Genomic DNA, 22,498 nt, shown 5'->3' on the forward strand with positions numbered 1-22,498 from the left:
GAGAATTATATTTTTTATTGACAGTAAATTTATCTGCACAAAAATTCATACTAATGCACAAATTAATAACAAATCCCTCAAGGGAGTGGGATTTCTTCCAGCACACATCTTACACATCATGCAAAAATGAATTCCATATGTTAAATAAAACTATACATGAAATCTAACAGAATTCTCAAGACAGCACAACTTTTACAGAAGTTAAACATGCTCAATATTTGAAAAAATTGTATATCTGATTTATATCTATAAATAGCAACAGCTTATAACATCACATAGAACTGACAATAGTTGCTGTGTCGATTTTTAAGAAACACAGCTTTCCTTAAAACACAAGTATAAACATTTTTTTTTTCTAAAACAAAAGGCACTTCAACAACAAGCATAAACAAACCCAATGGTAGTGGCTTCACACAGTACACAAATACAAACTGATTGCAATGTGTATAGTTATCAAGTACGGTAGTTCTGAATGATAAACACTATGGTAAAAATAAAACAGTATTTACTGATTGGATTTTCTTTTTAAGATGATCTAAAACTTTCATCCAGCTGACAAAAATCTTGCATCTGAAAATTCTTCTCAACTTTTACTACAAGGTACATGTATTTAAAAAAAAAATGTCATGTAAGGTAACTAATTTTCACACCTGAATATAATGTATGATCAGATTTGCAGCTCTTTTAAATACAATTATGTATGCATACACAATATACATGGCTTGGTTCCAATAAGTACCATAATGCACTAAGAAAAGATCTTTTGAATAAGGAATGGAGGTGCATTCATTAACAATTGAGCTTTTAATGGACACGTTGACTATACCTGATTGGTTTTCCCTGATTTTCTGCATAGGGAAGAGAGCCCTGAGTGATGTTATGGAGCGAATGGGTGCTCAAAATACCAAAAATACAACAACTGTAACATACACACAACAGATCATCACTGTTAAGCCTGTGTAACATGCATGTGCCAGGTTCTGGAATACTTTTCTTTCTGTTGAGAACCACTCCTAAGGCAATAATACAGTGGTACCAAACTTGACTATGGTTGAAAAAATTCAGTTGTCATAAGAAAATATCAAATTAATAGAGTTGCCCTTATAAAGATTTACAGTAAATGTACATTGTACATCACTTAACATGAATACATCACACAAAGCTTTTTTTTTTTACTGCACAAATACATTGATTTGAAGCCTGGCAGAGATCTTGAAAGATCTTGAAAACATGACCAGGCTATTTTTGAATTTCATTTAAAACATAAAATGATAATAACATCAACCGCTTCATTTTCAATTTTTAAACAGACTGTCATTACAGTTGGAGAAATAATTCTAATTCTGTAAATTGCAATTTGATATTATCTTCAAAATCTTAGAATTAAAGAACATTAGGTTTTTATTTTATATAAATTGTATTCACACGTACATGTACATAATTATTGCACTCAAAAACTTGAACTGAGACAAATTCAAAGGATAGTTACATTTTCTGTTCAGTTAAGAATATGATTTAATAATATTATAAATGTACAAACATGATGTTTATTAATTCCAATTTAAAACATGTTTGTGGTCAAAAACCTAAGGTTTATACATGCATTGCTTGTGGATTCATACAGTAAATTTCAACAGGGTAAACTTCTGCAAACCTTAGCTAAATCTTAAAAAAATTTATAAGTACTAAATATATCAAATATTAAATGTATTGTTAAAGCGTAATACATATTGATATACTGTACACTGATTCAAATGTATGAAAATAGAAATGTATACAATACCACTTTTGAGTTTTGACTGTTAATACCAGTATATTCAAATCTAATTCTAATTACGTGTAAAAAACAAAGTGGGGTGTGGCAGCAAAATGAAATAAAAACCTAGATACGTTCTTTGAAATACCAAGATACTCACTGAAAAATAATAATTAAATATATTGAGTTTTAAAGACTGAACATCATAGAAAACCTAACTAAGCCTTTACGCTAGGGTCTCGTCACTTTTATCAATATAAATCTCTGAATATCAAATATTGGAATAGGGAACAGAATTTACACAGTGTAATAGATTCTTAGATGCTTCAAAATTGAACATGCATGTTACCATCATTTCCACTTTCTTTTAAAAAATAAATGAAACCATGCATGTCCTTGACATGACATACAGAGTGGAATGTTTACCAGTACATGTTTTCTGAACTGCTTGAATAAATAACACAACTTCTTTTAAAAATCAAACCAAAATATATGTAAATAGAAAAATTATCCGTACATTGGTTCTTCTAAATGCCCATAGGTAGTTTGATTCAGTATGGCATAATAATCAACCTAGAAAACTATGTTTTAATATGTACATACAGAAATGTGTGGCCATTTAGTAAAAATGATAATTAAAAGATGTTCTGCTTCATGTAATTTTAGCGGACGGAAAAGTAAGAACCATCTCAACATATAATGGAATTTGTTAATAAACAACTATTTGTGAGATGGATTTCAAATTCACATACTTATTCATGACTGTTAATAAAAATCTTGCACATCTCAGCCCACTTAGAACCTGTGGGTGCATGCTAATAATAAATACAAGTACACAAGTCAATATCTCTGGCAGACAATATTCCTTTAAAAAAAATCTCAAGACCGTTGGATGCAGTCCTCCACTTCATCCAACATCCGCATCGTCTTGTGGACGACATCCGGCCGGATTAAGCTAAAGTCAAACAAATTAACCATGTGGATCAGGAAGTTTTTGGCCAGGTTTTTCTTGACCATTGCTTCTCCATGCTCATTGACAAAAGTGTAGCAGGCCTCGGGGATCTGGCAATCCGCAATGAAACTACAAAGACAGGAGGATAATGTACAAACACTTGATAACACAGGTAACTCTCTAAATATACTTATGCAAGGGTACTGTTAAAAAAAAGATGTTTATATATGAGAACTGTAATATGCAGATTTAAAATACCAAATCTAATGATTCAAACTTGAGTTTTGTTAATTCTTAAACTGTTGAAAAAATGTACTACATGTGCTCATGTAAACATTGTTTACAGATGGAAACATAGGCAATCTTACTTTATTTAAGCAGATCTTACTTGTATTTCATGACATGGAGATTCCACAGTTTCATCAACTCTTTCTCTCCCTCATTAACATCGGTAAACTCATCAATCATCTGTTCAAATATTGGTAAACCATATATTAAACACATGCGATAAATACATGTATTTGCAAGATATCTATTATAATTGAAATGTTGTCAAATGCAGGGGAAATGAGTAAAATGACTACTTGCTCAAGGGAATTAACTTAGCAATTGGCTATACAGCAATACAAGATCTATAATACTTGGTTGGCTTACTCAATTTAATGATAGACTTTATAAAGTATTATTCTGTCGGATAACAGAATAATATCACTTACCAGTACATGCATATTGTACAGCACTGCTTACAGGGAAACTTGTCGCCAATTTTTGTATTTTTTTTGGGGGGGGGGGGGGGGGGATATGAAATAAAGATCTACATGTATCAAAACTGATACAATTGGGTGTATGTGTCTGATGTGGGGAGAGGTTGGTGAGATGGTAGACTGCTTGATTTTTTCTCAATAAGATAATTTTCTTGCTTTTCTCTTACATTGACAGTTTTCTGCCTGAGCCACAATGGGTCTGTTTCTTCCTCACTATCCACGTCTATCTCCTGTGGTCTGATCACTTCTGAGGTCAAGGTGTGGTAGTATAACCTGAAATCAAACCAGGGTTCTCAACTTATATCAAATAAAATACAATACTTATCCAATATGACCTGAAAAGTATCTTCAGTGAGATCGAGGACCTAAGGCCTAGTCAAAATCTATCTACTTGCTACCCTAACATCCAATCAATAACTATTTCTGCTCAGTCACTCACTAAGTTGACTAACATGCTTTGGCCCTCTAACCCATAACAATAATGTATCCTTCTTCTACTCACTCACCTAAATATATTATGGCCCTCATATCCAGTCAATAAGTGTATCAATTTAATACATTTTTTTCATCTTACACACCTGTTATAGCTCTCTGATCCAGTCAATATTTACATAATCTTCCACATCACTCAACTATTTTGGCCCTCACACCCAATCAGTTACCACCGGGTATATCCCTTTGGGTTTTTTTTTTTGTTTTTTTTTTTATCTCACACACTTGCTATAGCTCTCTCACCCACTTAAAATCTGAATATTCTTCCACATCCTTTGCTTGTTATGGCTCTCACACCAAGTCAATAGCTGTATCTTATTTCTACTCACTAACCTGTTTTGCCCTCTACAACCTGTCAATAAATGAATCTTTTTTTTTTACATCACTCACCTGTTATTGCCCTCACACCAAGTCAATATCTGTATCCCATTTCTACTAACCAACATGTTATCGCCTTCACACCCTGTCGATAATTGAATCCCTTCTTTTCTTTCTATTTCATCTCAATCATATCCTATGACTCCCCAACCCATTTTGGAACAACTATCCTATCTCTCTCATCCCTCACCTGTTACATCTCTCTGATTTAATTTCTAACTATCCTATCTTCAACATCACTCACCTGTTATGGCCTTGCATGAATTGTCTGTTGATCTGTATATCATTCTCTGCCTCCATAAACTCGGTGAAAGACTGTGCGGGTCTCTTTGGTCTACAATACATACAATAAACCTCATTATCATTAACATTCAAAATAAACTGTTAAGGTCAACGAACGGTAGATAAAAGACGTTTGACTATTATTTTCGTACAAAATCGTAAAAGGGATTTCCTGTCAAATTTCGCATGCAAGGTACTGGCAAGGTACTTGTATATTGATTTGCACTTCACATTTATAACCGAGTCTCATTTTGTAACAACAGTAATGTAATTGAAGCAAAATTTGTTAGAATAAAGAATGTTAATAAACCCTGATTAGAGGAATACTTAAAAGTTGACAATCAAACTGCTTGCAATATTTTTGTTTCTCAATCACTTTTAGATTACCTGTAAACAAGCACTTGTGTGACTGGCGTTCTGCGGACTGGCCCATTGCGTCTAAATGCATAACCAATATCAACATTGCTGTAGAGATTCTGAGGGTTACCAGCGTAGGATCCATCATAACGTTCATTGATGGTGACGTCAATCCTTACACCTTTGGGATGTGGCTGAAAGAAAGGCCCCTTTACTGTACATGAAAAACACAAACTTTACATGAAAATGTTCTAAGAGATTTCATTTTATGTTAATATCAGTACATGCTTCATGACGTGTATTTTCAAAACTCATACACGACATGCATTTTTCTCCATTATACAACGATGTGTTCCATTTTAAATTCTACACATCTCAAAAGAAAAAGAACAATCTACATCCCCAAAAAATCAGCGTGTATTTAAATTGCAATTTAAATTATTCAATGTGTAAGAATGATGTAGGTTGAGTACAATGTGTTCAAAAGCTGTTTTAGTATTAATGTACATGTACTTCAATAAAACAAAACTTCCTTCAAATGAATTTTTATTTTACAATAAAATTTTTTCCAATTACTTACCACATAAATAAAATTAAATCGAGCATGACATAGCCTGAGATGCTTGAGTAGGCCGTACAAATGGACACAGTTGATAGCACACCAAGGACAATGAAGGTCATCCCTGGCCTCATTTTGATGTCTGGTACTGTTGTTGTAGAGAAACTGATAAAATACACGCTGCCTTTTCTTTGGAGTAGATTGTTCCTCCTCTTTTGAGATGGTCCCTGAGCTGAGGGGAACTTGCATGAGATGCTTTTCTGTGAGATACTGGGTATGATTATCGGTGACCCCTGAGTTGGTTGAACCATCCACCTTGCCATTGACAGTCCAGTCTATTGAACACTTCAGAGTGGGATGAAAGTTAAAAACCTCAAAGGCTTGGACATGCTACAACAACAGAAATAAAGAAAAAATCATTTACATGGACTAAAGTACTGCGATATACAGCAAATGAAATTGAACAGATGCAGCAAAATCCATTTCAAAAGTAGTTTAAACATAATTTACTAATTTGAAATCAAGATGTTCTGAGAATGGTTCAAGTCGATACACATTATACTGTAAAATTGCGGTGTACAACAATAACTTTTCTTTGAAAGAAGATCTGGGGCTAGACTGTACCTGTACAAACTTTAAAAGAAAATGTCTTTTCCCTGGCATAAAGAGTTTTGATCATCTGGCTATACTACTTCATGTGCATTGTTTGTTAGACTCATACATTTGGACCCTGATTTGGCAATAAAGTTAAATTTCACACAGATAGAACCATTTTAAGAAGACCTTGGACTTTCGGCAGGACGTAACTACCTTTTTCTTGCGTCAAAACAATTTTAAATGACACTGGTTGCAAGTGAAATATACGCAAATTGCTAGTTTTAGCTCAAAAGCCACACAAATCTTGTTGATTTCAAAGAGCCATGGCTGAGTGACCAGCAATGAAATAGACAGGCCTACGTCACATTGCTGTTTGACACTATTACCCAAAATCCAAGCTCCTGATAAAATGGTTCTAAGTTTTCATCTCTGTTCAATTTTCACCCAATTTGCGACCATTATCAGAGGTGGATTGTACCTTGCCATTCATGACTGTCTCCCAGGAAGCGTTTTTAAAGTCGGCTCCTTGTTCATGCAGAACAAACTCGTAGTCTCCACTTGATAGGTGACATTTCTTGTTCCTGTCCAATATCACAACTTCTGTGCTAAAAATAGGCCTCTCTATATCATCTGGTACATACTGACCATTTCTCTTCTTTTTACTTGGTTGTTCATCTGCAATAGGACAAATTTTACATCATTAGGCCACATTAATTTTTAGATTCTCATCTCTGTCCACCCCTCTGAACATGGCCCGCCCTGATGTATTTTATTTTGAAAAAAAAACACACAAAAACAACGAGCTGATTACATGAGGATTACTGTTTGATTCCAGTCATGTTTGTTATCATAAGGATACAAATGTCTTTGTGCATTAACAGTTAAGTTGGAATTGAATGGAATTAACTCAAGATTAACTTAAGATTACAAATGGATTTGTGTACTCATATTAGCATTAACAATTTAAAAGTGAAAAAAAATGTTTTTAAAGAAAAAATAAATCTGTACAACTGCCCCATATTTTATACAAATCAGGATGAGAATCTAAATATCAATTTTATGTGACCTAATAGCTTAGCAACTGTATTCAAGTAGATATCTTTAATTTCATTTTTTATAAATATCATAAAGAAAACAGATAATTTTATCTCTTTAATGTGTTCATATTTAATTATTTATAAATTTTCAGCTTTCATATAGTTAATATAAACTTTATCAACTTTTTCATGACAAATTTATTGTCACCTATATAAAGATCTATCATATTTATAGATATATCTAAAACTTTAAAACTCCTGATATCTTAGACCAATCTACATTAAATACCATCAGATGAGGTTCTGCCATTGCACTGCCCATTAGCCGTCCCGCCATTGATTGGAGACGTGTTTACACAGAGACATAGAATGAGAGGTTTGATTGGTAAAATGTGACCGTTATTGAAGCACTCATGAGTAATGACCAAGGGCTCATTAATGCCCTCCCGCGTGGGGTTCACTGGAATGCTGACAGTCTTCAGCAAGGTCTTTGACACAGAGGTCATTGATCCCCCTCGCCGCTTGGAACATACTTGTAGAAGGAACACATCCACATCAACCCTGTCATTACTCTCTGTAAAACAGAACAAAAATGTTTAAATCAAATCTGTTATTGGTCTCTGTAATACACTAAGACATAGCTAATAAAGAAAGTTTCCTGGCACAAAATGATTACTCTCTGTTAAATGTGTTTTAATTAAGCTCTCACTCCACTGTTTCGGAATGGGGCAAAGCCATTACAATTGGAAAACTTAACGAAGTTTTATGTTCTTTTAATCAACACACATTAATAACTCATCAAATTTTCAATATGTTCATTTATTAAGGCATACTGCTTCTTGGATAATTACATATTTCATATTTTTCTGGCCATTTTATTTTTAATAAATAAATAATTCTTTTGAAGAAAATATCAACTTAAATATTTTATGAAATTTAAATTTGGGTTGTTGAAAAGGGATACTTATTTTGAATAGGGAATCAGGCTTTTCAGCAGCCCCAATTACTGGTTTATACAACCAAAACCTCTTTTCCAGGCCTTAACAAAATGTGTTCTTTATTTGTTCTTAAATGGCAAAACAAGATTTTTAATATTCAACAAAAACTACACTTGACATGTTTAAGTTAAGTTAAACTTTTGTTGTTATGATCTTTGAACAATTGAACAAAATCTCATCTTCTAATTCAGGAAAACTTTAATTCTACAGTAAAATATTAAAATCTACCAAATTGCAAGATTACTTAAAGTTTTCCTTTGAAAAAACATGTTGGATCCCAGCTAATATGATTAAGAAGAAGTGCACATTAACTATTTATTGAAACAGGTAGATATTATAAACCAATTACCCCTAAGGAAAAACGTTTATGCTATGCTTGTAAATTATTAGCTGAAAATGAAGAGTTCTGTACTTAGTCCTGTGTGTGACAATCTTCTATTTCAATATTTGGATATTTTTAATAATAAATTACACTGTGGTATTGATCCCAGTATAGAAATTGTTAATCCATGTGATGATAATACTACAGTCAATAAAGTAAACTGAATTAAATTAAATTAATCACTTTGACTTACCATTTTCACAAATGTATCCAGTAATTTTCAAATTTAGGGATTTTGATCTGTGGAAAAGGTAAGATAAATACTAAACAAATACATACATGTCCAACTTTATATTGTATCTTAAAACAACTGTAAAAACTTATTCAAGAGAAGACAAGTAAAACATTGTGTTATCATAATGACAATAAGGTAATCAGGTACATACTTTTCTGCTTTTGATGAATACTTTTGCTTCTCTTGCTCTGTGACTGTCTTAAGCATTGAATTCACATCAAAGCTTTTCCTGTTAAAACAAAGTTTTAAAGTAGTGATTAAACAACACAAGAGAGGGAGAGAGACAAAATAATCTCATATAAAAAAAAAAAAACCCTTACCCTCCATCCACCTCCCAAATCTTTTAAAGTAAGAATTTTTAAATTAAATTGTGTTAATTACTCGGTAGCCAACTGAAATAGGTATGCCTGGTAGAAGAGGACTTGAAGGAACTTGAAGGTTCTGCTTTATAACATTGACATACCTTTCAGAATTGCTCACAGATCTTCTTTGTTTCATGTAAGTTAATGTTCTGTGAAGCATAATAGGCTGAAAAAGGCAAAATATATTTTGACTATGTGTAGGCTTATTTGTTTGTGTATACCTATATACTCACCCATAATTATAGTGCATGTTTCTCAGTGTGAGAATGATTTTGATAGGAGCCTTTCAAAATTATAAACTTAGAACTATAAACAAAAAATTATAAGTGAAACCATTCCTCCCAATAGTGCATGCATTCAATACTCACTGAAATCTGATGCCTTGTTCTTAAATAGCGATAAATCTGAGTTGGCTCTGAAAGTAATGACAATAAAAAATGAATTCAAATCAACAACAAATTGTATAATAGAAGGGTTTATCTACCACAGTGTTTAAAGAGTTTGGTTATTGCCCAGGGTCCATTAAAATTTTACACATGTAATGTTGCGTTAAATGAAACAAAAGGAAAATATTCACGAAAATTTTAGGTAGTATTTTGTTACGTTAGTTGTATTATAACACTTTAGGCACAAAGTACCAACTATATACACAAAGCAAACAAGTTCACAAGAGTAGTTATGGGATTCCAAAAGGAGAGTGTTTTTTTCTCACAGCACTTATAAATAAGGTAACTTTCCATTACTTTTTTCAAATTGTCGACAGTGAACACGTACCATTTAAGGACATGAAATACACAATGCAATGGACTAATAGCGATCAATGTAACTGGGGTTTGTGATCAGACTGTAGTATCTTGTATGAGAGTTTTATCGTATGCTTTAATGTAAAACAATCAAGTTTCAAAATGAAAGCAGCCAACATCAATTAAACGAACATTTAATTCACACCAGTATATAACAAAATAAAATTTACTTTCAAATGCCTTCAAGAACTGTTCCCGATCGACTGCTTCAGTCTGAGCGTCCAGGACGGGAGTATTCTCCCTCGGTCGCTTTTTCGATTTCATCTTTGATCACTGATCTTTCGTCCACTTCCCTTTCGCGGGAACAACACACACAAAAGCCGAAACAGAGGCGCGTCGAGCATCGAATGAACGTGTGACGTCACAAGTATCACACATCGAAAAGGGATAGTTTCAAAAACTGATTAACTTAACTTTTTTTTTTATTCACACTAAATAATTTCGGTATACTTTAGTCCCATTAATTTCTATTCAAAGCGACCATCTTCATTTTCTTCAGTACTTATTCTGTAGTTTTATTATTTGCCCATATGTGAAAATATTTCACGTCTATTTATTTGTAGAACAAGTTAATTTATGTCTTGTGATGTTATTGGAAGTCACATGACGTGTACACATGACTTGTGTTACACCAACCCTACTTTCACATTTAATACCCACTTTCTCGGATAGAGAAAATGATTGAAAGAAGTTTAAGAGTTTTGCTTTTATTACAATTTCTTTACTTTGCCACAGGTAAGAACCCGTAACTTTTCGTTAAATGAATATTTTATACACGTAACGTTAAAATGATAACGTAAGGAACAAACTTGATAATTAAGGAATGAACTCAATTATGTTTACCCACGTTATACGAGTATAACCTGGGTTTGGGCAATTTACGCTTTATAATCTGCGAAGCAGATTATAAAAAAGCGTAAATTGCTCCAACCCAGGTTATACTCGTATAACGTGGGTAAACATAATTGAGTTCATTCCTTATAATTTAATTTTCTGTATTTTGCCGTACAAATTGAGTTGGTTTTACTTTTAAAAATGATATTAATCTGTTCAAAATTCAAACGTAATGTCAAGCGGATTAGTACGTTTTTGACGTTGGTGCATTGTGACGTGTCCTGTGACGTGCAAACCAGGTTATACAAATTTAACTAAATTTTTCTATCCAATCAAATGCCGCGTTACAACCAGAATTAAATTATAATAGTTTAACGTTAAGTGGAATGATGAACACGATGATGCATAAAAGATGTATGATATTTCTTCCTCTTTGCAGGTGAATACAATTATGGAACCGTAACATGTAAAAATCAAGCATGTAAATATAAGCCGAATGTTTTGGACTTTAAGGCGACAGCGTGCGGCACTTACAATGACACGCTGACACAGACAGGGTGGGGGATCCTGGACATTGTAGGGGGACAGGGAGATGATGCTGACCTAGATGTTATGTATGGTGCAGGCTATCTGGAAGGAGTTTTCACTGCAGAGTAAGTATGCTTTTTAGGATTATTGAGTGAGTTAATCATATATATTATATATATATATATATATATATATATATATATATATATATATATATATATATATATATATATATATATATATATATATATATATATATATATATATATATATATAACATTACAGTAGAAAGATCCCTGCATTGTGTCATCCCATTGTATTAATTGATCAGGCATGCGTTAGCATGTGGGACAATATAAATTGTTTTCAAAAAGGGAAAATTTTCAGCTCCATTTCATCTTCCCTTTGCATTTCATCCTCCTTTTGTGCCTATTATCAGTGACTGAATTTAAACTGGAGGTTATAAACTAAATTTATAAAGCCAACATTCTGTCGTAGAGTTTAGTTATGATATTGCATTCCTACTAGCTTTGGCTACTGGTAGGTTAATTAATCCATTAGCTCGCTCATAGAGTGCTGGATTTATACATGTATGTCAGAGGATATCGATGCTTGTTAAAAACTTCATGGGAAGCAATATTTGTCTATATTACAATACAGTATGCTGTAACAAAATGGTGTCTGTGTGAATTTTGATTTAGGCAAAAGTAGTTATACAAGTTTTATTAGTTAAGAATAACACAGGGGAAAAGAAAAATCCTTATAATTATGTCTATATATATGTACAATCTATATTATTCACAGAGACTGACAGTTTGATGATTTATTGTAGGAGAATTTGGCAACATTACCAAAATGTCCAGGATTTTTTCTTTAGAAAAAGGGATGCAGATATATTGAAGAAACTTAAGATTTGGTTTGATCAACAGAACTCTTGGATGAGAAATATGATCATAAAAAATAAAAGTGATCCAATGTGGCGACATGTGGGACTTATCATGGCCCAGTTTGATGGTCTTGTAGCGGGCTATAAGTCTGTAGCAAAAATGGTAGGGTTAAGAATAAAGAAATTAAGCATCATCTATTTTTTGTCACATAATTTTCTCTTGAATACAATAACAATGCTAAAAAAGAGAGCATTAGGTACATGTTGATTTAATTTTCTGGATCAGTCTGGATGTAATCTATAAATCTGTGGCAAAATGGCAAGCACTGCTCACATGCATGATAATCACTGCATGTACCGGTACTTGTGTGCTGGAAATACAGTAACCATTTTTAGCTTGCATGAGCTATTGTTGCTCAGTTGGGTGATATGGCCCATGGACATTTTGTTTCTTTATAATCTATTAAATAACAAGATGGGTATAAAGATACTGGTACCAGTACATGCTACTTTAATTTGCAGGATCTGGATGTATTTGCTTTCCAAGTCCTGAATGGTGTAGGAGACCTGCTTGACTTGCTCAGCGTGATTGACCCAGCCTCGAGTGCAGACTGGACTCAAATGACTCACAGCCAAGTACTGTCATATGTACAGGACAGAGGCATGTGCTCAGCGCTCATCAAGGTGAGTCTCTTTAGGTGAAAAAACTTCAGAAGTCAGTGAAGCAGTTGTCTGCATGTGCTTGATGTTAAGATTAAGAAAAGAGACTTAAGGTTAAAAAAAAACCGGAAATCAGGAAACCAGTTGTTAGTGTTTAAATGGTTTTTGCCCATTTGGGTAGGTCTATATACCCACCTAATTGTATGGATAATGTACCATCCTTTTTTGACATTGGTAGAAAAAACCATATTGCATCAGTTAGCTATCATCTAATAAAGTGTAATCAAAAGTCTATTCAGCAGAGCTGATGTGGACCCACAGGCCATCGCAAACTTTTCTCAAAATATTTCATAAGGAAAAGGATAATTGATGAGCACTTACAAGTATCCATATGCTTTTACATAGACAGCAATACAATTTGAAGCTTAAAACTTAGAACTACCAGTAATACCTCTCTTTTGATTTTTATTATGCAGGTGCTTGGTGCTTATGAAGATGTTTTTATGTCCCATTCAAGCTGGTTTGTGTATCAAGCCACTATGAGAATATACAAGCATTACAACTTTAATGTCAGTGATCCTGCAACCTCATCTAAACGAACCTCATTCTCAAGCTATCCGGGTAAGAGCTGCATATGCTTTGATTTGCACTTCAAACAATTTAATTCTGTATGTAATGTGTCAATGAATATGCAAAAAACATCAAATAAATCTGATAATTATAAGGATAATCGTTTTACTTTCCTTCCCTAATGATTAAGAATGATTAAGAATTAGAAAAGTAAGCTGTATTTAAAACAGAAATTCCATAGCTAATAGAACTTTGTAAAATGATTTGGTTCTTTTGTTTTTAACTCATATAAAATGATATTATATATGAAGAGACAAGACCTTTAGGGGAATACATGTAGTAAACCATAATTTCATTGTGCAAAGGGTTGGACAATTTTTTTTTGCAATAATGCCAATTACATATAAATTATTTTATATACATAAATTACTAAATGAACTGAATCAAATATCAAGCGCAATGAGTATTCTTTCTGTCATTATTTTTCTATCCCAGGATTTTTGGAGTCCTTGGATGATTTTTATCAGATGAGCAGTAACATGGTTATGCTGCAGACTACAAACAACGTCTTCAACAAAAAGCTGTACAACTTTGTCAAGCCGCAGTCGCTGTTTGCCTGGCAGCGTGTTCGTGTGGCCAACATGATGGCTAACGGAGGAGAGGAATGGTCCAAGATCATGACTAGATATAACTCAGGTACATACCGTCTTTTTGTCTTTGATTATTTATTTTAAGCATTAATTTCCATATTTCCACATCAACTTTATTCGATCCCTATTAAAGATCATTGTTGCAAAACATGGACAATACATGCATTTAAGAACATCTCCTGTTTGGCAATTTTGTAGAATACTTATATATACATTTGTTTTCCCTTGGACTGAAATGTCACACTTTCATTGGTTTAAACTTAGCATGTGACTGCCTAATATATCTCTATGTTAGTTCAGTAATAATTAATACTGGGCAATATGGTCGTCTTTAGCCGACGCTTATATACATTTGTTTTCCCTTGGACTGAAATGTCACACTTTCATTGGTTTAAACTTAGCATGTGACTGCCTCATATATCTCTATGTTAGTTCAGTAATAATTGATATTGGGCAATATGGTCGTCTTTAGCCGACGCTTCACCCACTCATTTCGACATTTCATATTATTTAATAAAGAAACCAAATGCCGAAAGTTCTTAAAATATTTGGAGTAGTCGCCCTTTGAAATTCTTTAAAATTAGAGTAGTTGCCCTTTGAATGTTGATGTCACATTATTGTGTCTGGAGCAGAACAAAATGGCAGCATTGAGATTTGCTCAAAACTCTGCAGAGGAAAAAGAGAAAACATTTAGAATTGAAAAGCAACAAAACATTGAAAGTAAACATGGATGAAGCAAAGATTTTTAAAGAGTATTTGAAAGGTTAGATTGATAATTTTGAAGAGTTTAAATGAGTTCAATTGGACGAGATGTTATAGGCACCTTGTTAATGGCTTTGTGTAGATCATCGCTATTTGTGAATAAATATGTTACTTGATAATCCTTGGATAACAAAACACTTATTAGGTTTGTTACTGACTGACTACAGATTTATATTGGGTTGATCATGCGATCTCATTGAGTCTGTGAGATTGATCAACCCAATATTTTTCTGTAGTCAGCCAGTAACAAACCTAATAAGTAATAGTATTCTCCCTTTTTGAAGCAGTTTCATTCTTCATCATTGTTTATAAATTATTATCTGAATGGCATTGGCCATTAGGCAATACTCAAAACTTGTACTACATGTTTTTGATTAATAAATGTTATTTTCAGGTACCTATAACAACCAGTATATGGTTATTGATCTGAAGAAAATTCATCTGAAATCAGCCATTGAGGATGGTGCATTATGGGTAGTCGAACAGATTCCTTCCCTTGTAGAGGCTGGTGATATGACTCCCATTCTAAGAACAGGTAAACACAAAAATTGACATTTTCCTTTAACTTAGCAGTATGAGTGAATTAAATAACCTTGGATGGACAGATTGATCTCTAAACATTTCTATGAAATTCCAATTTATGAAAGATGAAATCTAACTAAATTAAAAGGTGTTTTTGTATTCATGTATTCCTCAATATATCAGTTATATTTTAATTCATAAGTCTTCGCAAAAAAAAAAAAGATAATAAAAAGACAGTCCTGCAAGAGTTGTGTCTCTTTTAGAACAGCTACCTAAAAACCCTTGAATGAAAGAGAACCCAATTTTTCATAGAGCATTTACCTGTAGATTGTACATCTTTTTTTTGTAGGCTACTGGCCTTCATATAATGTCCCTTACTTTGAAAAAGTCTACAACATGAGTGGTTACCCTGAGGTAGTAGCCAAGATGGGGACAGATTTCTCCTACCAACTCGCACCGAGGGCCAAGATTTTTCGACGTGACGAGGGCAAAGTAGTGGATCTTGACACCATGAAGCACATCATGAGATATAATGGTAAAAATCTTTTGTAAATGTTACAGCGAAACACTTTAATATTAGAATATTTGCATAAGAATACAGCTCACGGGTCACTAGATAAATTTTAAATTCAGCACCATGATTGATGTCTTTTGATGCGTTCAACCTTGAAATTAAGTCATACAAAGCACATGTACATGTACATGTTATGTTATAACAAAGTACATTGTACATGTACCCGGTATTTGAACGCTTTTTAGCTCACCTGGGCTAAGAGTTCCAATTTTACATAGAGAATATAAGGAATTTTCTTTTTGGTGAAAATGTAAAATGAATGATTTATTTTTTGTAAAATAATTTATAGAAGATATAAGCATTAGCTATTAATGATTGTGTAGTGTACTGATTTTTTAAACTTTGTCATTTGTTATTTCTTTTTGGGGTGCTAATGATTGGGGGGGGTGTTCCAATTCCAATTATATGTTGAAATATGTGGAGCAAAATTGTTTTAAAACAAATATAAACTTATATATTATGTAATTTGTGAAATTAATATGTAATGAAGCTATTATGAGGATGTTTTTGATTTATATGATACAAATACCACTTTTGGTCATTATAATTTGATTTGATTGGGTACTGGTATATTACATGAAAATATTGGGAAAAAAATTGAAGGCTTTAACTTGTTATACAATCATGAAAGCAAGCTGCTACTCAAAATTTTTACATTTTGCCATATCATTTAAACGATTTGAACAATAATGAGAGAGAGACTCTCATAGAGAGAGAGAGAGAGAGAGAGAGAGAGAGAGAGAGAGAGAGAGGGTCCAATTTTATATAAAAAAAAATGTACAGCTGTACAGATGTAGAGAAAAATAAAATGAAAATGGAGTTTATAGATTATGAAATTAAGAGAGAAGCAAGATATTACAAAGAATATTGATTTAAACCATAATTCCTTGATGTCATGTCAGAAAAGGGGTTACTAAGGGGAAAGGGTGGTCTGATTTTACGTAAACTATTGTAGCATGCGCGGATCTAGAGGCTCCAGACCCCCATGTAAAATTCAAATTTCATTAAATTACATGATAAAAATAACAAAAATATGCCTCAGACCCCCCCCCCCCCCGCCAAACTGAAATAACCGTCGGACCCCCCCCCCTGAAAAATTTTCTGGATCCGCGCATTTGAGCCAACAATTCTTAAGCAGATAGAGGCAATATTTCTTTTAAATTGATATGAAAGCATTAGCTAGTTAAGAAAAGTTGAAGAATTTTATACTATGACTATTTTACATGCTGCTGTACTGCAATATTTTATAAAAAAAAATGATGTTGCTTATGTGAGGATGTAGCCTAGGGGCCTCTTTTTATTGGGCGCCTGTAAAGTGCGAAACGAAATCGAAACGAAACGAAACGAAATCGAACGAAACGAAACGAAACCATTTGAAACGAAACGAAACCAATCGAAACGAAACGAAATCAAACGAAACGAAACCAAAAATCGAAACGAAACGAAACGGAATTTAAACAAAACTAATATCAATTTTGACTACATAAAAGTGAAAATAAATTCATTGAAATAAATTTTTGAACCAGAAAATATAACTACCTGTATGTTTCAGATTACCGCTGTAAATTTTTAAGCCGTTTATCCGAAATTTGTAAAATTATATAATTATGTAAATAAGCGATGTACATTCATATACCTTTTAATGTTTCTAATTTGTTTCATTTAATGATATTCAGACGTTTAGAGAGAGAGAGAGAGAGAGAGAGAGAGAGAGAGAGAGAGAGAGATGCCTTAAAACTTATCAGCAACATCACATAGAAAAGTATATACGCAAGTTTTGGAAGAGAGAGATAGTGATATGATGATGATACTGAAGGGGACATTCTAACAACAATTTTCTTTCTATCGATTTGAAATATTGTAAAAAATAAAACGATCGAATACAATGTGATTTATAGCATACTGGTTGGTTACCAGTTTCTAACATATAATAAGAATTGTTGAAATATGTACATGTATAGCATGAATTTGGACGTCGTAATTTGACAAAATTAAAGTGCAATATTAAGAAGTTTTATACCTTAAATCAAAAATGATCTCCTCTTTCTCTCCCTTTCACACGCACGCACGATGTATTTGAATCATTTTTACAATATTTCATATCGATATAAAAAAAATCGTGTAGTTGGAATGTCTCAGTAAATACTGTAAAAGCACTATATTTAGGGTGTACAATATTTGGCGGAATATAATTTTTCAACAAGTTAGCATGGATTTGATTTAGCGCATTTCTGAATTTACCTTTTTATCTACTTATATGTTTTACATTTGGCAATGTACTTGATTTTGCGGACGCCGTTTTCCGCCAAAAACGCAAAATAGAATACATAGCCAAAGGGGTAAAGACAGTTTTATAATACGTTTACAGTATAATCATCTTTATATTGCAAGTTAATTTTGTCAAATTACGACGTCCAAATTCATGCTATACATATTACAACAATTCTTATTATATGTTAGAAACTGGTAACCAACCAGTATGCTCTAAATCACATTGTATTCGATCGTTTCGTTTTTACAATATTTCAAATCGATAGAAAGAAAATTGATGTTAGAATGTCCCCTTCTCAGTATCATTCTCATATCACTATCTCTCTCTCTTTCTTTCTTTCTCTCTCTCTCTATCTCCCAAACTTGCGTATATACTTTGCTATGTGATGTCGCTGATAAGTTTCAAGGCATCTCTCTCTCTCTCTCTCTCTCTCTCTCTCTCTCTCAAAACGTCTGAATATCGATCATTTTTATCTTTTAATGAAACAAATTACAAACATTAAAAGGTATAGGAATGTCCCCACTTACTTACATAATTAAATAATTTTTGCAAATTCCGGATAATCGGCTTAAAAATTTACAGCGCCAATCTGAAACATACAGGTAGTTATATTTTATGGTTCAAAAATTTATTTCAATGAATTTATTTTCACTTTTATGTAGTCAAAATTGATATTAGTTTTGTTTAAATTCTGTTTCGTTTCGTTTCGATTTTTGGTTTCGTTTCGTTTGATTTCGTTTCGTTTCGAATGGTTTCGTTTCGTTTCGTTCGATTTCGTTTCGTTTCGTTTCGATTTCGTTTCGCACTTTACAGGCGCCCCTTTTTATTGTTTATATTCGTATTTTTCTTATCAGTCACAAAAAGTAGGTGAAAGTGCATAAGATATTTTGTATCATAGATGGAAGGTCTAATATCCATTTGACTTTGGGCACATTTCCAAATTTGATTGCTATAAACATTATTTAACTTGCATATCCACTTTCATCCAGTTTCAACTGGTTCTATCTAGTGCAACACTCCTTCTTAATTTCATTTCACTATAGCATTGAATGATTTATTTTTGACGTCGTGGTGTCAATAACTGCCGTCAGGTGAGCAGACAAATTGAATAACGCGCGTTAGCGCGTTATGATAATTTGTCTGCTCACCTGACGGCAGTTATTGACACCACGACGTCGTCAACTTTTTGGTTGAATAACTGTAAAACATGGTGTTTTGACACCATTTATAAATTATATTTTTTCACCGATAACATAGAATTCACTGTTTGAGAACTACTTAGGTAAATTACTTGTAAATTCATACGCAGTGAATAGGTGTCGCATTTAGAGGCATTTAAACATCACAGATTTTCTCAGTCAGTTGACTACAGCACTACAGTACAAATAAATTGCAAAGACATGACAAGATTATATGCTTGAACATATATATAAGCTGCTGGAGGAGAGAGAGCATATTCTTTGCATTTCTGAATGATGTTTTCAAAGTGCACATGACTTAAATTTTAGGTTAACTGAATGATGTACTTCATTAAGGTACTCAACAGTATATAGAGTATAAAATGACTAAATGTGCAAGTTCAAATGTGTCAGTAAAGTTTAAGGTGCACTAAAGTTTAAGGTACATGCACAACAAGTGCAGTGTGCGTCAGCCACTTTGAAATATGGCTTTGTTATGTGAAGTTTGTTGTCTGTTATAAATTCATTTTCTGTGCCATTAAAACGGAAAGTATGTCAAAATATGATTAATTAAAAACAACAAATCTATTACAGCATGCATCTGCAGCAGGCAATAGGTGTTCCAACATTGGAATGCCAGTGAACCAAGTAGCCAGATGTGGACTGGCATATTAAGAAAACAGATATTTTTAAGAAATTGTATTGTAATGATAAGTAGATTACTTTACCTGAGAACCCAACAAAATGAAGCAAATACTTGGTATATTTGTTACTTTAAATATGTTAATGTCCCCCCCCCTTCCATCTCCACTTCCACCCCTTTGAAAAAAGGAAAAGTAGCCTTTTTAAAAATTCTCAAGTATTTAACTAATGAATCTCTTACGAGAAATCTTAAATGCTTTTCAAGAACGCAATTGTAGCATATTTCACGGAAGATATTACGTGCATGAAAACCTTCCTTAGCGATATCTCAGCAGTAGATACTTCAGCACTAGTTTAAATTGTTCTAATAACACGAAAAATAGAGTTAAAGTGATTATGTCCTTGAAATTATAATTCTAAAATTAATGATACATTTATGCGAAGCATTATGAGTACATATTTATAATTCTTTTTTCTCGTAACAAGCCAGAGATGAATTTGTTTACATTTTGAATGATAAATGGTGCTTGTAGATTTCAAGAACGATCCATATTCTGAGGGAAATTCCTGTAACACCATCTGTTGCCGTGGAGATCTAAGAGATGCCGACCCCAAACCAAGTGGTTGCTATGACACCAAGGTATGCAAAAACGCTCTAAATGTGGACAAAATGTTTTGCATTTTAACCATTTTCTCTCACGTATGCAAATTTATTCAGTAGTTTGTAAAATGTCAAGTTTCAAACCATCAAAGCTTTATCAAAACGGAGATATATATTTATCTATCTTTTCATTGTTTTTGACATGCTGATTATAAAGGTTACACAAAGGTTGTTTTTAATGTCGCAGGTCTCTGACTACAAAATGGCATTAAACTTTGAAGCGGACATTATTAATGGCCCAACTCGTGGAACAGGATTACCTCCCTTCTCTTGGACATCCGAATTCAACCAAACCCACATGGGCTTACCGACAACTTATAATTTCGACTTTTTGAGAACATCTCCTAAATTCAAAACACCTTGAAAGGGACAGCAAGCCGCAAAGAGAAATTTTAAGCATTCTGCATGAATATATCAAATTAATTCCGCAATGATGATTTTAAACAAGCACGTTTTGTTAATCCTTTTAAGGAAATCAATCGTCTTCAGTGTGGCCTTCAATCATTGGTGCATGTTTTGAAATCAGTATAGTGCCTGTTAATTGATGCCCTTGTAAACTGCTTTGTTTATATGCTGTTGATATCAATAACGGACATGTACTCATACGGTTTACTTGTACATACAGTGTATGTTGATTCCAATAATTGTTCTTTGTGAACTACCGGTATTGCCACTTACCTCAGAACTGAAGTGACACGAATCAGAATATCAGATGATTATAACCACTCACCAAACTCAAAACTGTACATAATTCTTTTAACAAATGAAATAATTCAACTCGTTCTAATAGTGAAATGATATGTGGTTTCTTTAAGTCAATTGAAATGACTTCTTAATTATAAGTACATGTATTTGCTCTTGCACAAAACAAACCTGTATCTTTTGTAAAAAATACCCTAATATACGGTAAAGATGCCTTTATAACATACTTTACAATACCCACCGATATTGCAAAACAGATGCATTTTTCCTGAAGTGCGTGAGAGAGAAAAATTGAGCAAATGGTTGACAATTATAACTTTTCTATTTGTCTGTGATATATTTTTTGGAAATTAAAGCCTAATAATGAATTGTGTCTGCTGATCTGTTATTTTGAATACCTATCATTCAAAATCTGCGACATTAAAGACTGAGAAATCAATACAGGTGTCAGAGAATATATCAACCTGTGACATAGAATGGAAAAAGAATCAAGTGTGCTGAATTTAGATTCCTGCACAACAGGTTTCACCAAATAGAGCAACGGGGGCAGGTGAACTTGTTCAATACCGTTTTGTTTTTCCCCATACTTTTTTTTACTTGTGATATATTTCCAAAGCAATTCATGGTGCCGGCAGACAGTACCGATGATTTAACAGCGATTTGTTTAACTTTGTTCAAATAACTCGTTGGCTACTGTCAAAATGCAATTTAGGTTTCTATCTTTAGCATTTAGAAAAGTCGATTGCATATAATAAATCTGAAATATGCGCAACTTTTCAACTTTTGAGGCACAATGTATGCTTTGCTATCTACTTTAAAAAGTTCAATTAATGACAAAATGTGAAATGAATTACTTTAAGGATCTCTAATTGATCTTCACAGGAACAAGTGAATTTTAAGCATATCGCCTGGTTTACCACAAATATTTGGAAGAGCCTAATCAAACAAAAAGGTTACATCCACAAGCAAATAATTTGACACGGATTGCCTAAAGACGTCAATATACAGAGAATTGAAATCCTCATGGCCTCTCGTTATTAATGGATTTATGGACTTTTGGTAATTGTGATATTCTACATATCGACACAAATGTTAATGTGAAA

At 33.1% G+C, this 22,498-nt stretch overlaps 2 protein-coding genes across 3 annotated transcripts; one reads left to right on the top strand and one right to left on the bottom strand.

The window, feature by feature from the left end:
- Window positions 1–10,315, bottom strand: LOC105322548 (polycomb protein suz12). Of its 2 annotated transcripts, XM_011421317.4 has the most exons (13): window positions 10,125–10,315; window positions 9,520–9,566; window positions 9,253–9,317; window positions 8,941–9,018; window positions 8,748–8,794; window positions 7,464–7,748; window positions 6,616–6,812; window positions 5,562–5,930; window positions 5,012–5,175; window positions 4,587–4,676; window positions 3,640–3,745; window positions 3,097–3,176; window positions 1–2,837 (listed from the first exon to the last, which is right to left on the bottom strand). In XM_011421317.4, the coding sequence occupies exons 1-13, from the start codon at window positions 10,216–10,218 to the stop codon at window positions 2,636–2,638; spliced, it is 1,824 nt and encodes a 607-aa protein (XP_011419619.3). In that variant the 5' UTR covers window positions 10,219–10,315; the 3' UTR covers window positions 1–2,635. The 2 variants fall into 2 exon arrangements, with proteins under 2 accessions (XP_011419619.3, XP_019920538.3); XM_020064979.3 differs by lacking the exon at window positions 9,253–9,317 and having other exon boundaries at window positions 10,125–10,214.
- Window positions 10,316–10,538: 223 nt separating this feature from the next.
- LOC105322547 (phospholipase B-like 1) lies at window positions 10,539–21,763 on the top strand. The gene is made up of 10 exons (XM_011421316.4): window positions 10,539–10,689; window positions 11,228–11,441; window positions 12,149–12,365; window positions 12,725–12,886; window positions 13,339–13,483; window positions 13,928–14,128; window positions 15,239–15,379; window positions 15,716–15,901; window positions 20,566–20,672; window positions 20,881–21,763. The coding sequence occupies exons 1-10, from the start codon at window positions 10,632–10,634 to the stop codon at window positions 21,055–21,057; spliced, it is 1,608 nt and encodes a 535-aa protein (XP_011419618.3). The 5' UTR covers window positions 10,539–10,631; the 3' UTR covers window positions 21,058–21,763.
- Window positions 21,764–22,498: the final 735 nt, after the last annotated feature.

The sequence above is a fragment of the Magallana gigas genome, chromosome 7, assembly GCF_963853765.1.
Source record: "Magallana gigas chromosome 7, xbMagGiga1.1, whole genome shotgun sequence".
Lineage (NCBI taxonomy): Eukaryota > Metazoa > Mollusca > Bivalvia > Ostreida > Ostreidae > Magallana > Magallana gigas.